Here is a 22671-nt window from a genome sequence, read left to right on the forward strand (position 1 = left end):
AGGGCAGGTTTAGATGGAGCTGAGGAACAATTCCTGCCCCAGAGGGTGCTCAGGCATTGGAACAGGCTGCCCAGGGCAGGGCTGCAGTCACCGTCCCTGCAAGTGTTCACACAGCGTGGAGACGAGGCCTCAGTGCCATGGGTTAGTGGTGGCCTTGGCAGTGCTGGGAATGGTTGGACTTGATGAGCTTAAAGGTCTTTTCTAACCCGGTGGATTCTATGATTCTGTGTTAAGCAGGTTCTTTGAGGAAGATGAGCTCATGGAACAGGGCTCCAAGAAGAGACAAAAACCTTCTCCCCGGGCAGGTGACTCCCCCATGGCTGCAGTGCCCATTCATCCACCTCAAGCACTGTTAATGACATGTATTGATTGCAGAGACTGACAAGCTCGTGTTACATTCCAATGGATCCAACATGACACTTCGAAACTCAATATTGTCTCTACCTAATTGGACAGGATCCAGTTCAATTCTGTCAAACCTCTTGATTAACGCTAAAGCAATAAAACCCCTTTTAGCCACGGAGACGGCCAGACTGAAAAGGGGAAGAGGAAGAATATGATCCTTGGAAAATACAGATAAGTGAACTCATGAATATGAGGGAGAGAAATGCCACTTTTAATACAAATATTTCCATAATGCTTGCAAGGGCAACAATTCACATCCCCTACTTTTCCATGTAAATTGGTCAAGAGGTAAAAGCCTCTCATGAGCCCCTAGAGCAGTCACAGCTTTTGTCTTGGAATGGAAAAGTTATTTCTTTGTCTCTACTTATCTGGAGACAGACTAGAAAACCTGGTTACAAAACTACTTCACTCAAAATCCCATGAAGTGGAAGCAATGGGTCTGAAGCGCAGATGGGAACACTCCTGATTTTGAGAAGAGAAACCAGCATTCCCACATCTGACTCCACATGGGAATTTCATAGCTTAAATCAAATTAAAATAAGAGGAATGGTTGCCTTGTTTTAAATTGGTGGGGAAAAAAAGCTCCTTACTGCTTTTATCTATATTTTATCTCAGAAGAGGCTACTTTTTGTTGCAGCACAAACGGCATTGTACGAGAGATGATGGGATAACTCTACACATGAAAGAAAAGGGCAGCAACTTCAAATGCCTGAAAACACTGATCCTGCCACAGTATTAATAGAATAAGGCAAAACCCAGTGGCTTTCCTGATCTGTTGAGTGTTTAGGGTTGAAAGAGCTAATCCACATTGAGTTACTCTCCCAGCTTTTATGTATAATACATACCCAAAAAGATAAGCAAATTATATGACATTATATATAATTACAGAAGCTCCTAATTGCACAGCACAGTTTGTAGGCAGCCCAGCAAACGCCATGCTTTCCAGAACAGCAATTCCTGAAGTGAATACAGTAAATCAGCTTTTGCTTGCCACTGATTTGAAACTTTAACCTATAAATTAAATTAATAAGAGACAAAGGCTTCTTTTGTGCATTTGCAAGCCTGTAGGATTTTACAAATAATAGGACTGGAAAGTGATTTATATGCCAAGATTAAAGGTCAGTTTGGCGCACACGACTTTGGAGCAAAACACCCGAGCAGAGCCTTAGTATTAACTCATTCATGCACCATCCTAATGTTGGATTCTTGTTACAGGGTTTGCTGTGAGCACCGGAGTAGTTGCAAGACATCAAAAAAACCCCTGCATTGGAGAAGTATGCGGGATTCTTCCTCATCTATGGTAAGGATGGAAACGTGTATGGGAATTGTAACGGGCCATCAGCCTCCTATTACTGAAATGACATTACCCATGTGCTGCAATTCCAATCAAGTATATGTTCAACATGGAAAGTTTGAAAATACAGGAAATTGCATAGAAACAGCATAAATTTAGTGTAACAATAGAAGATGTGCAAATAATTCAAACTTCTATCAGCGAATGGAAGGGTTCTGCTATTGATGATATCTTGCCAATGGCTGGTCCTTCTCCTGGACAGCCCAATATTCCTGTGGGAAATAAAACTTCAAGCTGAACTTAAAACTTTTGGTGTATGCAATAATCAATACAGTGTTAACCCAAGGCCCACAACAGCTTCTTATAGTTATTGCCCTATGAAATTCGTTGGAAGAGACCAGAGGAGGAGGAGGAGATGCACAAACACACCCACCACAGGGAACGCAGCTTCTGCAGTAGAACTTTGTTGTGTATCTGCTGTTCTGTAGGCAACAAATTCAATATTTTACTTATTAAATTATGACAGACTCTCTATTCTGTGAAAATCCATTTACTTAACAGTCAAAAGAAGAGATGAAACAGTAGCACGTTTTCATAATGGGATGAAAACGCAATCTGATCTCCAAAGAAGAAAGCAGCAGCTTGTAAAGCAACACCCTATTTGTTTAAACTCTATCTGCAATTAAAAGCATGTAGGTATTTTGCTTTCCCTGGAAAAGCAGATGGCAAGGAGGCAGGCTGCTTTCGGATAATTTAATTGTATGTTGGAGCTTTGCACACACCATTTTGCAGCTGATGCTACATGAAATCACTGTGTTCAAGTTTCAGTTTTGCTTAGACTCCTGGACTGTTGAGAGCAAACATTATGGAAAAAGAAGAGCATTGGATTTTGGCAGACTCCAACAGTTTGCATCATCCCAAAGATCTACAAAGTAAGGGAGCTGGAATGATGGTTAATCCCTACAAACACTGAGGAAAGGGGAAGGGATGAGAAGACCAGCTCTCCCTAGACTGCAACTGATATGTTGCTATATAGGAGACCCAAAAACCAGTATTTAAGGCCCGTGCATGCCACAAAGGATGATAAAAAATGAGTGAGTTTAACCATCTGGAGCACACAGGGATGGGTACACCAGTGTGAGGGCTCTGGGGAAGGTGTGAGCAAGTCCCAAGCTGGATGCTGTGGCTGTCCCATTCCAGAAGAGGGTCGTGGTGGACGTGGTTGGGGAGCCTGGAGGACCGTGATGCTGTGGCAGAAATAAAGATGTTGCTGACACTGTACTGCGGAGGCCAACTGAGCAATCCTATGAGCAACAGAGATAACAGACACACTCCTTGAATGTTAACCTGCTCGAGCAAGTCCAGAGGAGGCCATGGAGATGCTATGAGGGCTGAAGCAGCTCTGCTCTGGAGAAAGGATGAGTCAGCCTGGAGAAGAGAAGACTCCTTAAAGGGAGACCTTAGAGCAGCTCCAGTGCCTAAAGGGGCTGCAGGAAACCTGGAGAGGGGCTTTGGAGAAGGGCCTGTAGGGACAGGACAAGGGGAATGGCTTTAACCTGCCAGAGGGGAGACTGAGATGAGCTCTTAGGCAGAAGCTCTTCCCTGGGAGGGTGCTGAGGCGCTGGCACAGGGTGCCCAGAGAAGCTGTGGCTGCCCCATCCCTGGCAGTGCTCAAGGCCAGGTTGGACACAGGGGCTTGGAGCAAGCTGCTCTAGTGGAAGGGGTCCCTGCCCATGGCAGGGGTTGGGACTGGATGAGATTTAAGGTTCTTTCGACCCAAAACATTTCGTAACTCTATGATTCTATGAAACACTGGAAAGCTCTTAGATTTTCTTTTACTATTTTCCCCTCTTGTTTTTGCCTTCCTGTTAGCACTGAAATTTGTCATCTTTCTCCTCTTTGAACATTTTTTAAAACACACCATTAACTAAGCTCATAAATCCACAATTTAAATAATTACCAGAGCGTTGCCTCTGTTGCCTTCAAAGCTGACAAACCTCCTGGGTCCTGAACATTTCCATGAGCAGTTGATTATTCCCCACAGCCCCATGGTAGGCAAAGGGAAGCAATGGGCTCCATCATTCCTGTCCACTGGAGAAGCTGCCTAGCTGGATAAAAGCTAGGGACAGGGTCAGAGCATGCAGAGCTGATTAAGTGGCTGCAAAGTGGGTTGTAAGGACTAATCTGATTAGGATTGAAAACGACCAAATAGGTGGAGGGGGGAGGAAGAGAAAAGAGGAGAATATTTAAGGGCAAGTGATGAGGGTCCTGGGTGGTCTCTAAACGAGGCTGAAACAGTGGGAGAGTGTAATGAAGAGCTGAAATCCAATAGTTGTACAGGAAGCTTTCACCAGGCTTAAAACAAATCCTTAAGAAAACCAGAAAAAAATCCAGGAAGAGGAATTGTATTACTGCTGAAAACGGTATTGGCATATTCCCAATGCATTTAGAGCGTGTGACTGACAGTTCTGCTGCTGATCCCGGCAGTGGGGAGGGATAATGTCTTCCTACACTTCAAAACCCTCCAAAGGCTCACAACAGAAAGATCCCTGGGGGACATTTCACTGAACTTTTGCTAATTTATCCTGGTTTGGTTTAATATTGCTGGCAATCAGGGGAAAGCTGGGGCAACCAGTGGGAGGCAGGTGCCACTGACCAGCCTGGCTTATACCAATGTGAGAATCAAGAGGTTGCTCACTTGACTTTGGCTTAATACAGTTACATTTGGTGAAGAAATAAAGATAGAATCCCCCAGCAAAACCTGGGATCTGCCACCCATGGTAAGGGTGACTGGGAGGGATCTCCTACTGCGTGTTAATCCTTCTTATTCCTACCATTAGTTTTCTTCTAAAGCTATCCTGAAAGTTCCTCTCTCACCACCTACTTACATCCAATCTACTTCAGCAGAACGTGGTTTCCTGAGCCTGGACCAAAGACGCTGCCTCTGCTCTATGATGCCGATTCACAGCTCTGCCTTTTCTTTCTATAGTTCTCTGAGCAGATATTCCTCCTTCTAGATTCACTGCCAGGATGCTAGTCCTGATGAATATCATAGCTGAACTAATGCAGACTCTGGGAATCAGGTGTGATTCCCAAGTGGCTGGGAATCCCCTTCCCATCCATCTGTCCTGTTTGCTGTTCAGGGTAGGTCATGCCAGACTCCTGAACCAAACACTGCTGACAGCAAACCTACAGTCTCACATGTACATGACCCTGGAGAGCAGCTTCCCTGCCTGCTCTGCGTGGGATAAGACATCACCTACAGTGTCTTCACCACGAGGGTGCTGAGGCGCTGGCACAGGGTGCCCAGAGAAGCTGTGGCTGCCCCATCCCTGGCAGTGCTCAAGGCCAGGTTGGACACAGGGCTTGGAGCAAGCTGCTCCAGTGGAAGGGGTCCCTGCCCGTTGCAGGGGTTGAAGCTGGATGAGGTTTAGGTCCCTTCCAAAACAAACCACTCTGGGATTCTATGTCCCTGCAGGTAGGAGAAATCTGATTTTCTTATGCTTAAAATCAAACACTGTTACTCACCCTAGTTCTTCTAGAGCATTCTTTAATCACAGAAGACCTGCATCCCTTGTCATTGTTTAAGAAGCAGCGTGACAGGACACAAATGTCAGTATTTATCATTCTGTCTTCTAAACTCCCAGCTCCACGAGCACAGTTACACTGGTAAAACTTCCTGCCTCTGAGAGCTCAGACCTCACTTCCAGAAGCGCTGATCAGCTGCAGCAGAACCTGCTGCCAGCATCCCAAACCCTGGAAAACCAGCCTAAATTCCACCTTTAAAAGCATTTCCTCCCTCTCTTTTGAAGTGATGTGCACATTTAACTATTATTAACACAACAGAGCCCAGCCCGAAGTTGGGAATAACAAACATTTCCAGCAAACTGCATTCAAAGAGATCGTGCATCCAGTGTAGAGCACCTGGGATTCATCTGAAAACCCATCTCAGATAGAGACCTTCTTGCAGCAGACTGATACAAAATCCAGATACAGTGTAATAAGCTTTTGATGTCGTGTTGACATTTATCTGCCAATATTATTGCTTCATGCACTTACCTTATGATGGATCCTGTTACTTAATTGATCACAGGCAAGGTCAGGAACTGGCCCTTCTTCCATCTCTAGCACTGACATCATGCAAATCACTGAAAGCCAGAAGAAAGCACCTAATCCTCAGTTCAAACCCACACTAAGCAGCACTTCAGTACGTGTGAATGAAGACAACTGGTTTTTCAATTATGCCTCTAAAAAAGGTCCTGTTTCAAAACTTCTGACCAAATGGAAAAACTCAAAAAGCTGAACACAAACTGCTCTTCCCTTTGCTGTCAGTCACCTTAACCCAAAGAACAGTTTGCTTTCACAGCAGGAGATGAAAATAAACTGCATTTATAATCCACCACGGTCAGAACTTCGTCTTCTCCTTGGTCTCCTTACAGAGGACTCATCAACAACAGCTTTGGCTTCTACATGGCAAGATGTCCAGTGAGGGCAGAGATGAACCACAAGTCACTTGGAGTCAGAATCACAGAAACAACTAGTTTGGAAAAGACCTTTAAGGTCATTAAGACCGCTCACAGTACACATTTTACTGTTTCAAGTAATGATGGGCTGTGAGGAACCCCAGAAACACACAGAGTATCTACCAAATCCCATGGTCACTTCTTAAAACCCTCCCACATGCTGAGGGCAGCAATTGCCCTGGGCTTCCAGCCACACATCCAGCAGTGCTGAGCTCACCCCAGGCCCTGCCAGCACCGACTGCTGGACTTCCATACCCTTTTCATAGAATCATGGAATGGCTTAGGCTGGAAGGGACCTTAAAGCTCATCCAGCTCCAACCCCTGCCACAGGCAGGGACACCTTCCACCAGAGCAGCTTGCTCCAAGCCCCTGTGTCCAACCTGGCCTTGAACACTGCCAGGGATGGGGCAGCCACAGCTTCTCTGGGCACCCTGTGCCAGCGCCTCAGCACCCTCACAGGGAAGAGCTTCTGCCTAAGAGCTCATCTCAGTCTCCCCTCTGGCAGCTCTGGCACATCTCCAAAATGCTTTGAGTGTTACTTCTTTTAAATATTCTTGTTTTCTGTTTAATTCAGCACTATTTCCCTCACATGAATTTGTAACTTTAAACACACGTTTTGAGCAGAAGGTCTGAGTACCTGCTTCCCTGTTAGGAACATTTTTGCTTCCAGCATTGCAAACTCTTGGAATAAAGCCCATCCTGAGACATCAGGGATGATGAAAGCAGATCATTTTCTGATTTATCAAAATGAATTGCTAGATATTATTTACTTTTCGTTTCATAATAGATTGGGATAAGCAAGATGAAAAGTCTAACGAGGTTTAATGGAGGGAAGAGAAGGGAGAAAAGAAATCAAGAGGCAGTTAAAGAGCAGTTAGAGCTTCCTTCTCACCCTTATCAGCACAGCTATCAGTCAGCAAGCCCATAATTAGGTACAAAAGACATTGTGCTCTGGAGAGCTTCTCCAGGAACCGGAGAGCTGCTGCATGCCAGAAGCTGGAGCAGTGATTGACAGCCTCTATTTAAGAGAAACAGTCACAGAATAATTAGTGACAATTTGTACAAATCAGAAGGAGTGACCTTTGTGGCTTCGCAGCGTCCTACGCACGGAACTAAAACGTGACTCAGTTGTGAAGTAGAGGCCGCTTCAGCGAAGTCCTTCAAACTTTCCTGCTTCATGGCAACAGACCCATCCTGAGCACCTACAGATGACTCCAGCACAGGGAAGCAAAGCCTGGGTCTTACTTCCAATGCTGACAGAGATTTTGTTGCTTTGAGAGCTGGTTTTGGTTTTCCTTTCCCTTTATCCCTCTGTCTCAGCACTAAGTGTGCCATCCTAGCCTGGCGTTCTGCAGCAAAGGATGCAAATCATTGAGAAACTCTTGGATAAAAGGCATTCCCTTCAAAGCATCACTTAAAAACAACTACCTTAAAATTAAGACTACAGAATTGCAGCCCTGAGGAGAAGGATTTGGGGTGTTGGGTGATGAGAAGCTCCCTGTGACCCAGCTTCAGTGTGTGCTTGAGCCCAGACCCCCACCCCGCCGTGTGCTGGGCTGCACCCCCAGAGAATGAGCAGCAGCTCAGGGAGGGGATCCTGCCCCTCTGCTGTGCTCTGAGGAGATCCCCCCCTGCAGCCCTGATCCAGCTCTGGGGCAACAGCACAAAAGGGATGTGGAAGTGCTGGAGTGAGGCCAGAGGAGATGCTGTGAGGGCTGGAGCAGCTCTGCTCTGGAGCCAGGCTGAGAGAGCTGGGCTGGGTCAGCCTGGAGAAGGGAAGGCTCCTGAAGGGGAGACCTTAGAGCAGCTCCAGTGCCTGAAGGGGCTGCAGGAAACCTGGAGGAAACCTTCCAAACCAGTCTGTGATTCCATGCAAATATGAGCTGTCCCTGTAGTGAGCAGAAGGGCCACAGCTTCCTTGTCTGGTTCATGCAATGGCTCTCCCCTCTGCTGAGCTGCACCCAGCATCAGCCCAGCCAAATACAGGCCACCCAGGTCCCACATACGGGACCCCCTGGGTGTTTTTAGCAGTCCCTGGGCAGTTTCAGTGCAAAGCACAGGAGCAGGATGCCCAGCAGGACCCTCCTCCCCACGCTCGCCTGCCCCAGCAGCTGCTTCAGCAGCTGTTCCTACCAGTTGGTGGCTGAATTTTATAAGATATCTGTCTGTAATTAAAAAGCAACAGCACTTTGGCAGCCATTAGAAAAATGCATCACTGGATTGCATCCCACGGGGAGTACTTCTGCAGTGGAACACAGGGCGACGCCATCAATGTGACCATGGAGGACTTTTCCCATTGCTAAAGCCCAAAGATTATCTGCTTAACTGCTCTGCCAAGACCACCACCAGCATCCAAACCCACAGGCTCCATTTGGACTGGTTGTGGGTCAGAACTGCTCGTCTCCAGGCTGTGCCACTCCAACCTGGCCTGTGCCAACACATATGGTCGCAAGGTGCTCTGCGGCACAAGCACTGAGGGTCGGGGAGCTGCAGGTTTGCGGGGAGGTTGTAAAATACGGGTCTTGCACAAGAGTATTTTCTCCATTTGGAGCACGTTAAGACATTGTGCTCGTGCCAGCTGAGCAGCACACCCAGAACTAGCAAAGCTTGGGCCAGATAAAGCTTGGCACAGGAGGGAGTGGGAAGGGGCCCCTGGGGAGCAAGTTGGTGCTCTCTGCTCCCATGCCTGGCTCATAGAGCTGGTACCTAATAGCAGTTAGAAGCCGCTGCCACCCATGCTTGGGCAATGTCCTGCATGCTCCAGAAACAGCCTTGAGTGGCCAGAACCTTCCATAGCAGACTTTTCCCCTGGTGCAATGGGAGCCTGGATATGGGAGGGAGATGCTGCACTCCATAGGGGCTGAAATACGCCTCTGGATGAGGGGGACATGCTCAGCCACATCTCCCCTCTCACACAAACCGGGAACCAAGGCTGCCTCTGTCTTCCCCAACAGATGAGATGCTGCTGAACACTGTGGGATCTGTGCCATATGCTCCAGTGGAAGCAGAAATCTAACTCCAGCCTGCAAACTACTGCAAGCAGATTTGTAAACCTTTATGTACACAGTAGATAAATGCTTAATAATCATGATGACAAACAGACCTGAAACCCAGAAGCAGCTTCGCTCTGCACAAACTGCTTCAGGAAGAGGTTCCACTGAGCAAAAGCCTCCCTTTGACTGGGACTTTTTACAGGGACAAAAGCCAACAGAAAACAAATAAAGCCCATGGTACATCAGACTCCAGGACATCACTTACCTGTAACTTCCCAGGCAGGTCCATTTTCACATGCTAACGTGGACACATCTGCAAGTGAAGCTCTGGGGCACCAGGAGCCCTGATTTACATCCACACCAGGGTGCAAACATAATGCACCTACCTGGGAGCTTATGGACAAGTTAGCAAAGAAACTAACACAGAAGGAGGTTAAACTCCCTGTTTATGGTGTTTTGCCAAACTGGGATTAGAGTTTGGGACTCCTGGCACCCAGAGCCATGATTAATCCACCTACTGTTTCTACCTCCACCCCAGCCTCCAAGCAGTTTCCATGTGCCAGGCTGGGTATGGTGGTGAAGCAAAGTCCTCTCATCTCCATCAGTGCCTGCCTTTCTCTTCCACACTCACTGGAGCCCATCTACCCCTCAGGGATCACAGCAGACTTAGGCTGGTAGGAAAATACCTTTCCTATGTAAACCATGTGTTCTGCCACTTCCCTCTCCAAATTACACAGCATTACAGATCGTAAGCCCTCTAAACAGAGAGGCTTCAGTTGAGGAACAGATCTCCATAAAGGCTGGGATTAAGGCCCTGCACATTAGAAAGGAAAGAGGGAGGGAAAATATGCTCCGTTTAATTACCCAAGCCATAACAACATTTTACTATTTCACACACGATTCCTGACAAAAGGGGAAATGTTATTTTCCACCAGCATAGCTGCTGGTTCTACTACAAATAAATAGTCCAGGGCGCGCTCACCATGCCAGAGATGGAGGCCATGTGTTTTCATTAATTCTCTTGGCAGAGAAGCCCATGTAGATTTTGGACTGCAGCTCAGGACTGGAACAGGAGAGCTGGGGTGGCCAACATACATCACAGCAGACTCCACTTGGCCCAAGGCCACTTACGAGCTGGTCCAATACCCAGTTATATCATCCTAATTACGAGCAGATTCTCAGTTCCCTCCCCTCCTTGCAGATGTATCTTCAGCTTCACCCTTTTCTTCCTCCCTTCTGACTGGTTGAAATCAGCAGGTGAATTGCACCCTTATGTTATCACTGGGAGATGAAGTTTGGCCTCTTTCATTTTCCTCTTATTGCAGCTTCTTTTGTGTGGATTAAAATAATTTATATTGATAATGTGATCTGCCCCCTGTCCCTGTTCCCAATTACTCATACAGGCTGGGGATCCTGCATTATGGATATGACAGGAATGGTCTTAATTAGCCCTTGTGGGCTCCAGAACTGATTCTGGTTTTGATTTGAACTATCTGGAATTATGCAGGCTGACTGATGTGGGCTGGGGTCACAGCGGAGCCTGCCAGGGGGTGCTGGGGGGCTCACTTGGAGCTGGCTTTTCTCAGCCTGCTGCCAGGTGCCTGGCAGGGCATGACAGAAAGGAAGGACAATTTACTGCAGCCACCTCTGGGTCTGAGATGAAGAGCGACAGCACTGAAGGGTCTTTGCATCCAAAGTTTTACTCAGAATGAAGCAGGATACTGACAGGGCAACAGGAGCTCACTGAGCAGCCTCTGTAATGGGCATTCAGTGAGTGAAACCCATTGCAAGTAAAAGATAACAGAAAAATAAAGGAGCATTAAAGCTGAAAACACACAGCTTTCTGGACCCGCAAAATTCCATCTCACAATAAGCAACCACTTAACCAGGAGTGAAAAATAAAAGTGTCAGCGCCTGGGAAATTGATGGATCTCTTTCCTATTTTGGGAAGAGGAATCCCAATCCTCTAACAGGACTGGTAACACAGTCCCTGGCACTCACATGCAATCCCATGCATACAAGGTGGAAAGACTGAGGTCCTGTCCGAGCATCCCCACTTCCATTGCTCAGTGCTTGCCCTGCACAGTCATTCATAGGCAACACCTCAGAACACGTTCTGCAGGTCAGGGAAGTCAGGCTCTGCCAGGGTTAATTGGAAAGGGGAAATGGTTTCCAGACGTGATGAAGGTCCACTGAGAACATCACCCCGAAGGTATATCCCCAGGGACTGACAGCTCAGGTCTTACCAACAAACCCAGCACCAGAAACTGCCCCGGGCTGAGACAGATTATAGAGCAGAGGCATTATACCATGGTGTGCAGGTTTCAGTGGCTGCACTATTAATCTAAGGGAGGGAATACTGCTCCAGTACCATGTCTCCTTCACTAAACCAGGGCTCCTTGCCCAGTGGAGCGTTGCTGTACGCAGCAATTTCTTTTTTAACACTGTTTATACAAAGCACAAATGCAAAAATCTAGGTAAAAGAGAGGGGAAGCTGAGCTCCGCTCTCCATAATCACAGAGGAGACAACACTCAGAGCCAGAACTCAAACCACAGTTTCTAATTAGAATGCAATGTAATCACTGCAACAGATGTCCAAAAGATAAAATGGTATGATTCTGAATTGCCAGCGATTAGTGCTCTGCATCTTGGACAGCACTGAGATGCTCTATTTCTGTCTACATACATCCATGTTTTGGAAGTATAAGCAGAAAGCATTCAACACAATGAAAACTCCTTTCTGTTCCTCTCCTGCAGGATTTTAACAGAGGAAGTTCTCAGTGAGGTTCAGGTCTGCCCTGAATCAGTCCATGATGGTGAGGGGAGGGAAAGAGAGAAGCTGATCATTTAGGAATGCAAGTGGGAAAAACAGCATCACCTAGCTGGCACACAGACATTGCTGCTCTGCCAGAGACAGAAGGCTATGATAAAGAAAGAAAACATGGAGAGCAAATTCTTCTACCAAAGTAAAGCAGACAAAAGAATTTATCCTCGATGTGCAGATCACTCACCTCGTAGTGATAATCCATGCAAGTTAACTCCCACCAGCAGCGATCTCCTCGGATTTTAATCAGACCCTGGAGGGAAAAGAAATAAAAGACAGAAAATACAGTCACAAATATTATATTTTACTTTATCTTGTATGTCAAGGTATTATTGCAAGATGCCAAATACTTTGGTTCAACTACAGGGACAGCTGGTAACAGCAGGGAAGTGCAAAGCTTCCACACTGGCTCCCGGCATCACCAGGTACCAGGCAGGAGGTGCAGAGCATCGAGGAGCAGTAAGAAAAACAAAGCTCTGCCACTGGGCCATGTCTGTGTAACAGTGAAAAAGCACCTGCAGAACTAAACATGCCATGGTCACAATCTCAAAATCCAGACCCAGGTGTCTCCCTCTCCCAAAGCCACCTATAGAAAAGGAATCAGCGACAGAGGCAGGGATGGGACCTGCAGCCTCACAGAGCTGGACCCAGCGATGCAATCAAAGTAATTAGAGAAACAAAAGAGCAGAAGGGGAAGGAAGCTGACAGATCTAAACACAGATGAATGCCCTAATGACAGGTCTGCTCCACCTTAGGTTAGAGGTTGGCAATGAAATAAGCAGGTATCAGAGGTTCCTGTGAATTGATATTTCAGGGCAACAAGAGGGTGAAATTTCCAAATCAGTGGGTCCATTCCAGGGCTGGCAGTAATATTGGGATTAAATTTCTTTGCCTCGGTGATGAAGAGTAGAACGGAATCAGTCGTCCACAGCAGGAAAGACACCTGGCCAGGGATGAGCCTGCTAGCAGGAAGCCTTGCAATCAAGCCGTGCCAGCCCCAAGGTATGCGGGTTCAGCTTGTCAGCTTTGATGTATGGGAAAGGTCCCTGATTAGGATCACAATATCCCAAATTGAGGAAAGCTTCACTAGTCAAAAGGTTGAACCAGCTCTATCATCTGCATACAATTAGGGGGTATTTGCCTACCTCTGACATTGCTACTAATTGCAATGTTCCTGCCTTCCTCAGTAGAAAAATACAGGGAGCTCCTGTAAGGACCAGTTCCTGGATACACCATGAGCATCCTGAAGCTTCTTTATGTTTGCACTAGGGAAGGTTTTCAATAAGAGACCAGTGATGTTTCAATGCTAAAATCTGAGACCTCAGAGGAGAAGATGCTCTATGGCACATCCTGGCCTATGGGTTTCATCCAAATTGTTTAAAAAAATATATCTCTGCTTGGAGCATTAAACATAGTTTAATGTGTCTGAGACTCAGGAAAATTCCAAATTCCAGTTAAAGATCCATCCCCAGCCCCAAACTGTCCCAACATTATAAGTAAATATCCAGAAACATCCACTTAGAAAGAAGCTCTTCACTATGAGAAGAAATACCCCGGCTTGGGAAGCCTCCATCTCATGAAAGGGACACCCCCTACCAGCACCAGCACCAAACCCCAAATACAGCTGGTGCGGAAGGCACAGGGAAAAGCACAGTGGATGCAAAGTGATACCACAGAGGATTTGTGTGACAGAAGAGCAGAATAGTGGGTACCAGCCACTGCAGTTTTCCTCTCTAGTGAGTTACCCAGCAGATCCCATCACTCTCTCCTCCATCACTCTGCAAGGGCTGGAGCAGCAGAGGCTCTCCAGCAGAGACTCTGCAGCAGAGACAAGACAGCCTTGCTGTCAACAGCCACAGCTTCATCTTCCCCTCTTGAGTCACCCACAGCTCACTCTGCCCCTCAAACCTTTTCTACAGTTACAGGATATATTGATAGCATCTCACAGGATGTGCTGCTGCTGGCACAGAGGCTGGACAGACACTGAGAAAGGCTCTGTGCAAGAATGCTAGAATATTAAGAGGACAGCTATCTTGATGACCTCCCCTCCTACCTTGGCCAGGCTGTAATCAAGTTCTATTATTCAGCAGGGATAATTAAAACAAGTATAGGATAGAAAAGCACCGTAGTGAAAATCCAAATCTTCCCTGCAATGAGTCACTAAGGGACTGTTAATCACATTTTGTTTACTACAAAGCTTTCAAACAGGAAAAGTCACTTAAAGCTCTGAATATCAAATCTGGTTTGCAGCACAGAAAACTCCCACTCTCATAATTAGGGGGCGTTTCAAGGCTTCTTTCCCCTGCTGCTGTCTTGGAGTCCACTTCCACTCCCACACTGGCATCTGAGTTTAAATGAAGTTGGACCAAGAAACAAGAGTACGCAGTGCACGAAAGCTCTGTTTCTGATGAGGAGGACCAGGAAAGGAGGATGACACATAGTGCCTCCCTCAGTAATCCCACTTGGAAGAGCTGTGGATCCCTGGATATGGTCACAGCCAGGATGAGCTCTCACATACCTTATTGCTCCATGCTCGGATCAATTCCGGATTTACACACTCTTCCCATATTATTTGGCTTCCGCTAACAGCTCCTGTTCTCTTGAAGGTGCAAACTTAGTTTGAGAGATGGTAACTGGGTCCAAGTGAGCACGGGACAGAAGGAGGAGGGGAGGAAATGGGGATCCCCCCATCTGCCAGAGTTTCACATTCACTGTATTTCTCTCAGTCTGCTAACAATTCCCAATCCATTTTCAAGATTCCTGTGTGTACATTGAACTGGCCTGGACCCCACAGCTGCAGCACATTACGCTGCCATACCACAGATCATAGAATCATAGGATCAACTAGGCTGAAAAAGACCTTTAAAGATCATCAAGTCCAACCTTTACCCCAGGACTGCCAAGGCCACCACTAACCCATCACACTCAGGGCAAACTGATCTCCCATCACGATTTCCATTCACAGCGACGCCTCCTCTCTCCTCAAGGTCTCCCCTTATGGCTGCCCCTCATGATCTCCACTTGCAGCCAACCTTCATCTGCCCCTCACTGTGGCTCACACTGTACAGCTGCCGCCCTTACACCTACACTCATGCCCCATGGCAGCCCCTGCCCTCCCCTCGTGATCTCCCCTCACATCCTATGGCTGCCCTTGCTCTCTCTTCACAATCACCACTCACCCTGACGGCCACCTCTCCTTTCCCATCACAATCTCCCCTCATGGCTGCCCTTCTGCTCTTCCTCATGATTTTTCCTCATGGCTGCCCTTCCTATCCCCTCAAGGCTGAACCCTGTCGCCCCTCACAATCTCCCCTCATGGCTGCCCTTCCTCTCCCGTCAAGGCTGCCCCTAGTCGCCCCTCACGATCTCCCCTCATGGCCGCCCTTCTGCTCCCCGTTAAGATCTCAACTCATGGCAGCCCTTCTCTTCCTTCACGATCTCCCCTCATAGCTGCCCTTCTGCTTTCCGTCACGATCTTCTGTCATGGCTGCCCTTCTGCTCTCCCTCATGATCTCCCCTCATGGCTGCCTTTCCTCTCCCCTCATGATCTTCCATCATGGCTTCCCTTCTGCTCTCCCTCAAGATCTCAACTCATGGCCGCCCTTCTCTCCCTTCATGATCTCCCCTCATGGCCTCCCTTCGGCTCTCCCTCACGATCTCCCCTCACAATCTCCCCTCATGGCTGCCCTTCTGGTCTCCCTCACAATTTCAACTCATGGCCGCCCTTCCGCCCTCCCACAAGATCTCAACTCATGGTCACAGTTGCCCTTTTCTCCCTTCACAGTCTCCCCTCATGGTTGCCCTTCCACTCTCCCTCATGATCTCCCCTCATGGCTGCCTTTCCACTCGCCTCACGATCTCGCCTCATGGCCACCCTTCTGCTCTCCCTCAAGATCTCAACTCACGGTGCCCTTCTCTCCCCTCATGGCTACCCTTCTGCTCTCCCTCACAATCTCCCCTCATGGCTGCCTTTCCTCTCCCCTCTCAATCTCCCCTCATGACTATCTTTCCTCTCCCCTCACGATCCCCCCTCATGGCTGCCCTTCCACTCTCCCTCACGATCTCCCCTCATGGCTGCCTTTCCTCTCCCCTCATGATCTTCCATCATGGCCACCCTTCTGCTCTCCCCTCATGGCTGCCCTTGCGCTCTCCCTCAAGATCTCAACTCATGGCCGCCCTTCTCTCCCCTCACAATCTCTCCTCATGGCTGCCCTTCTGCTCTCCCTCAAGATCTCCCCTCATGGCTGCCTTTCCTCTCCCCTCATGACTGTCTTTCCTCTCCCCTCACGATCCCCCCTCATGGCTGCCCTTGCGCTCTCCCTCAAGATCTCAACTCATGGCTGCCTTTGCTCTCCCCTCATGATCTCCCCTCATGGCCGCCCTTCTGCTCTCCCACAAGATCTCAACTCATGGCCGCCCTTCTCTCCCTTCACAATCTCCCCTCATGGCCGCCCTTCTGCTCTCCCACAAGATCTCAACTCATGGCCGCCCTTCTCTCCCTTCACAATCTCCCCTCATGGTTGCCCTTCCACTCTCCCTCACTATCTCCCCTCATGGCTGCCTTTCCTCTCACCTCACGATCTCCCCTCATAGCTGCCCTTCTGCTCTTTCCTCATGGCCGCCCTTCCACACCTCCCTCAAGATCTCAGCTCACGGCCGCCCTTTTCTCCCCTCACGGTCGCCCTTCTGCTCTCTGTCACAATCTCCCCTCATGGCCGCCCTTTCTCTCCCCTCACTATCTCCCCTCATGGCCCTTCCCATCTCCCCTCAAGATCTCAACTCACGGCCGCCCTTCCTCTCCCGTCACGATCTCCCTCATGGCCGCCATTCCGCTCTCCGTCACGATCTCCCTCATGGCCGCCATTCCGCTCTCCGTCACGATCTCCTCTCAGATCAAACTCAAGGGAAGGATCCAGACACGCACAAGATGGTGGATCTCTGGAAAGGACGGAAAGGAACCAGCCCATCTCCAGGCTCCAATGCAGCCCGGTACTCATAAACACACGACTGAATCAGAGCCGCCTCAGACGGGACAGATTTAAGACCAAACCCGGTGTTTCGCTGGGTTGGAGGCAATTCCTGACTGTGGGACCGACCAGGATGGACATGCTCCAACAAAGGCCTTTTCCGTTTCTTTTGGAGGGCGTGCTTTGAGAGTCGGATCTGCCTGATCCCTTCGAGATCCAAGAACACACAAAGGTATTTGGAATGTTCAGTAGCCTCCAGGCAAGAGCTACAGGCAGCCGCTACCACAAACCTGCTGTACCAGCCTCAGCCCAACTGCTCCTTCCCTCACGTGTACAAGCCTCTGGGCTCTGAAACGAATAAGTTCAAGGATGAGGAAGCAAATTAAAATGCAACACCTGCAGTTTCCAGTTTTTGGTGTTTTCCATGCTCCCGTCTATCCTCCCACCTTTAATTTCTCCCTGTGGTCTTCAAGCATCTCTAGGTACCATGTGGTTTTTGATACAACATCAAAATTGACCTGTTAGTTCTAATTCGTGCTGTCAGGAGCTGGCGATGCTCACAGGTAGGAAATGACAGCTCACTGTGTTCCCACCATCACTCACTTTGAAGACTAGGCAGCTCCTCAATGCACTAAACCATCCCTTTTTGCAGCATCCCGAAGACATGAATACAACACGACACCAAAGGAGAGGAAAATCTTTCCCATCCCACTTCCAGCTCCTTGTCCAACACAACCATCTCCCTGCCTTATTAAACTTGCCTGCACACAGGGGGCGATATGCCAGCTGGGAACATCATTACTCCTGGTTATCTTACAACACACTGACCACATTTCATAGGTATGAAATACCAAGGAAAACCTCCAGATCCCAGACAATCCGACGCCACAATACATATGGGTATTTATGGACTTAAACTCATCCAGTTCCATCCCCCTGTGAGGGGCAGGGACCCCTTCCACTGGAGCAGCTTGCTCCAAGCCCCTGTGTCCAACCTGGCCTTGAACACTGCCAGGGATGGGGCAGCCACAGCTTCTCTGGGCACCCTGTGCCAGCGCCTCAGCACCCTCACAGTGAGGGTCACGGCTCAGTTCCACTCACTGCTATTATAAGAAGTCATTGTTCTCATTTATACATGCTTTTATATTATTCCAGCTTGGCACAATGCTCATTATGGCAATGCAACCATTTGGGAAACGTGGAAAAGATGTGCTATAGGAAGCTCAGCGCACTAACTTGTTTCTTATTATCTACATTCCAAAATAACTTGAAAAGGGGATTTTTTTCTCCCGCTTTTTTGGAGTTGGCAAACTTAGGAAGTTTCTTCCAAGCCCTGAGCTAGCAGGGCATTAACTAAAAACTTGAATTCTGCCTTTATTTTGACATAAGGATTGGAGACATAAGATTGGGAATTTTGGAAACAGTTTATATTTTTCCCTTTTTGTGTTCTGTCTAATTAGTATATAAACCTAAAGAAGGGGGAATATGTTCTTTTTTTGGGAAGAAAATGGCTTTTAAAGCTTATTTCCTTTTCCCAATGATAAAGTCCAATGCACGCTCGCACACTTATAACCCCAAGACAAAACCAAGCCCCCCCAGATCCCTGCTTGGACACTGCGGGTGGGTGACGGGCCTTTCAAATCCCCACATATCAGAAGGGAAAGCTATCCAGCAATACAAATTAAATAGAAGCTAAAGGGAAGGAAACAGGTGGCTCGGTGAACCAGCAACTGCCCTTTCACCTCCGTGGCCTTGCTTTGAATCCAGCTCCAACCAGAGTTATTAAATTCATACTGCTGGGATGGGGGGTACAAAGACGTGCTGGGGTTTGAGCACTGCAGCCCAGCTCGTGGCAGCCAGAACGTGCACACCAGCCCCTTCCAGTAATAAGAAAACCCGGCCTGGGGAAGGGGAAAGTTGAGATCTTTGTCATATTAATTTACAGCTGAGTGTGGCTCCAGGCCATTCTGCACACTCAGAAACCTCCCCGCATGAGAACTATAAAATGTTCACCCTGGATTGAATTAGCATCCAGAATGAAATATGTGCTCAATACCTTCTCCCCTCCTAAGCTAGCTCCCTTCAGGGCATGTCTGAGGAGCACAACAGAGGATGGAGATGCTGCACCTGCTTGTGCTTCGAAATCACCAACCTCCGGTGCTCCCAGGCTCGCAATGAAGGAGCATTAAATTCAGCAGCGTTTCTCATAGAGAAAGGAAAATCACATTGAGGGCTTTTTATTTATTAATCTGAACGGTGTTCAGTAAAATGCCTGGTTTTAATCACCAGAGCCACTGCAACGTCCTTGCTTAGCCTCCATGTGTGCTCCATCCACCAGCCCTGCTCCATCCATGTGCTCCTGGGCATGTATGAACAGCATCTCCCACACCCAGCCCTGGATGCACTGCAGGTGTGGTGGGTGACTTTTGTCACTGTACTTATATTTTCTTGGCCTGCTATAGGTAAAAGAGGGCTGGAGCAGCTCTGCTCTGGAGCCAGGCTGAGAGAGCTGGGCTGGGTCAGCCTGGACAAGAGAAGGCTCCTGAAGGGGAGACCTGAGAGCAGCTCCAGTGCCTGAAGGGGCTGCAGGAAACCTGGAGAGGGGCTTGGGACAAGGGGACAGGCCAAGGGGAATGGCTTTAACCTGCCAGAGGGGAGACTGAGATGAGCTCTTAGGCAGAAGCTCTTCCCTGTGAGGGTGCTGAGGCGCTGGCACAGGGTGCCCAGAGAAGCTGTGGCTGCCCCATCCCTGGCAGTGTTCAAGGCCAGGTTGGACACAGGGGCTTGGAGCAAGCTGCTCTAGTGGAAGGTGTCCCTGTCTGTGTCAGGGGCTGGAGCTGGATGAGCTTTAAGGTTCCCTTCCAACCCAAACCATTCTATGATCACATGTACTTGATCAAGACCCTATTTTGCCTCCAGCATCATCACTAGCACTGATAACTTACTACAGTGGTAAAGCAAAGATGACCACACAGTCACCTGAGCAGATCCACAAGCAACCAGAGAAATAACATCATATTTCCCAGCAAATCCTTAGCAGAACCCACACTGCAAAACATCCTCCTCCTGCCTGCTGCAGGATGACCCAGCCAGCAAGGCACCAAACAAGTCTGGTTTGTAAAACTCAGTAATCCTGCTGAAAAATAGCTATTTATGAGTAATAAATTCTCTTTCAAATGCAGTAGATTGTTGAATACATTTGCAATGTTTGCCAACTGGCGGCCAGGGGACTTTGGGAGTGGAAATCAAAATCACCCCTTCACTCCCACTGAATCAATTCCAGTCTTGCTTGACTGAGTAACCTCACATGCACCCTCTCTTTCCCCATCATTGAAAGAGTATCCAACAAAAGGGATTTCAGGGAAAACTAAGTCATAGAGAGCAAGTTTACGAACAGCTTTTGTGTTCTACAATTCATGACTTTGATTGAATCATGGCACAAATCCCAAACCTCCATGGCGCATGGTGGCACAGGGAAGGTAACACAGGACTGGAAGGCAGAACCAGAGAGGGATGTAAGCCATGCAACTGGTGTCTGTGTCCTCCAAAGACACCTCTCTGTTTGGTTTTAGGACACTGAAAGCTGAATTTACACTGTGGGGATCATCTTAAATCACAGAGAGGATGGGCATGTGAAGAGAAGGGGTCCTTACTTTTCTACTGCACTGTTTCAGTGAGAGGAGCGCTTCTGGGCGCTGCTCCTTCTTATCACATCATTCCTAACCCCTGCCATTAGGATTAAGCTAAACACTGAGGTGTGAAGATCCCTGCTACCACTACTGGAAGCCCCATAAAGAGGAACCCCCCAGGGCCTCCAGGACCTGCCCCAGACCTTCTGCCCCAGGACCAGCAGAGGGCTCAGAGCATGGGAACCATGTGAGTCCATCCCAGGAGAGGTGGGCAGAAGCCCTTCCACCATGTCCACATCACAGCTGCCACGGACAATGAGAACCACACAAACCCATCTCCAGTGTTCCCCTCTAAGTGTCCACTGCATGTCCCAAGGCTGTCATCCCACCTGGATGCAGCTCAGCCACCTCAATGGAGACAAGGGGGAGAATCTTCCAGGGAAGGTCCACACAGGTCCAACCTCCAGCTCCCCCAGACCTCCCACTAAGATCTCACTTCATCTCTGCCTGGTCACAGTCTCTGCTCTCCAGGCTTTACTTCAGACCTCCCTCTCCCTCCTTCCTGTGTTCACTCTCCTTCCAATTGCCTTTCTAATTAGCTGATTAAATCTGCCTACACCCAAACAGGATCCACAGCACTGCCTTTGCTCCCTCTCCCCCATCCACCAGCCCCTCTTTCATTCCTGACCTCCTTCCCCAACAGATCACACCCAGGCTCAACTCTTAGTTCAAGATGCACCATCACACAACCCCATAAGGATTTTACACTTCCCATAAGGAGCAAAACATCTCCAAACTGTTTCCTTACGTACTTTATGCCAGCAAACATGATTCACCCGGGGTGATCCATCACCCACCGCGGTGCTGCATCTCGCTCCGCACCCCCTGAGCCACACAGCTCCGAGGGAGGGAAAGCGGCTGAACTCCCAAATCCTTCCCTTTTCATCCCAAGCAGATTGCTCTGCCCAACTGTACCTCTTCCAGGCTGCTGTACTTTGGTGATTCAAAGTGAAAGGGGGAAAAAAAAAGCCTAAATAATTAAAATGTCATTCAAGCTCGAAGCCGATATGAGTCACTGTTACAAAAAATATCTTCAAAATTCCTTCAGGAGTGGGGGATAATTATATTCCTCCCTATCTATTGATTTTTCTCTACAATGCAGATGTCAGATTTTCCACGGGTTTTTTTCCTTTTTTTCCTTTTTTTTTTTTCCTTCCTTTTTTCCCTGGAGTGAGCGTCAAGGAGGAACAAAGCTCTCTTTGAGACTTTTTCAGCCCAAAATTAATGCTGATGGAGGGGGGGGGAACAGTGGTACAGACAGGCCAATAGCACGGGAAGCTGGGAAAAAGGCTGGTGACTCAAGCTATGTCTGCAAACCCCTTTTGATACCCGCTCTGGAGAGAAGGGTGGGGAATGGGGCACCAGCCTGATAGATATAGAGTCACTTTAAAGACATTCCTGTGTCTTCATGCTACAAAAGATGGGTGAAAAAGAGCAAAAATTTCAATGAAGGGCAACCCTAAATTCTAGATTTAATGTTTTTTCATTATATAAATATGAAACACTCCCAGAGAAGATCCCAACTGGTGCCTTGCCTACAACCACCTGCAGAAAACGTGGTTTCAGCATCCTTTGAAAGCCAAACATACACCAACATATTCTGAAGACAAAACAGCTGTAATTTACACCCCAAGTTCATGGAAGACAAAAGAGCTTTACGAAGTTAAAATTTCAATCATATAAGGATTACAGGACAGGGGACAGCCGGCTGAGCTGAACCGAGGCTGTGCGAGACCTGGCACCCAAAGCACTTGGATCCAAGGGACCCAACATGATGCCTTTAGACCACACTACTGAATTCCTAATACTAAACACTGCTCCAGCTTTCTTCTGCATTTGAAAGGATAAATCTTGAATATTTTCTGGATTTTATTTCAGCGTCACTAATAAATGCCATCCCCAAATGTTGTATTCACCAGAGTTGATGGGTATGACATTAGAGCTGTGATACACAGCAGTGGCACCATCCTGCTGCT

At 48.1% G+C, this 22671-nt stretch overlaps 1 protein-coding gene across 3 annotated transcripts in view; it reads right to left on the minus strand.

The window, feature by feature from the left end:
* LMF1 (lipase maturation factor 1) overlaps positions 1 to 22671 on the minus strand; it is a 175375-nt gene that overhangs the window by 101576 nt on the left and 51128 nt on the right. For all 3 annotated transcript variants that reach the window (XM_057398153.1, XM_057398154.1, XM_057398152.1), the window contains one exon: positions 12227 to 12292. In XM_057398153.1, coding sequence (XP_057254136.1) covers positions 12227 to 12292 — 66 coding nt within the window. The remainder of the gene's footprint in view (positions 1 to 12226; positions 12293 to 22671) is intronic.

This window comes from Pezoporus wallicus, unplaced genomic scaffold, assembly GCF_028554395.1.
Source record: "Pezoporus wallicus isolate ANWC-B61680 ecotype Strahan unplaced genomic scaffold, APGP_CSIRO_Pwel_v1 contig_6274, whole genome shotgun sequence".
Taxonomy (NCBI): domain Eukaryota; kingdom Metazoa; phylum Chordata; class Aves; order Psittaciformes; family Psittacidae; genus Pezoporus; species Pezoporus wallicus.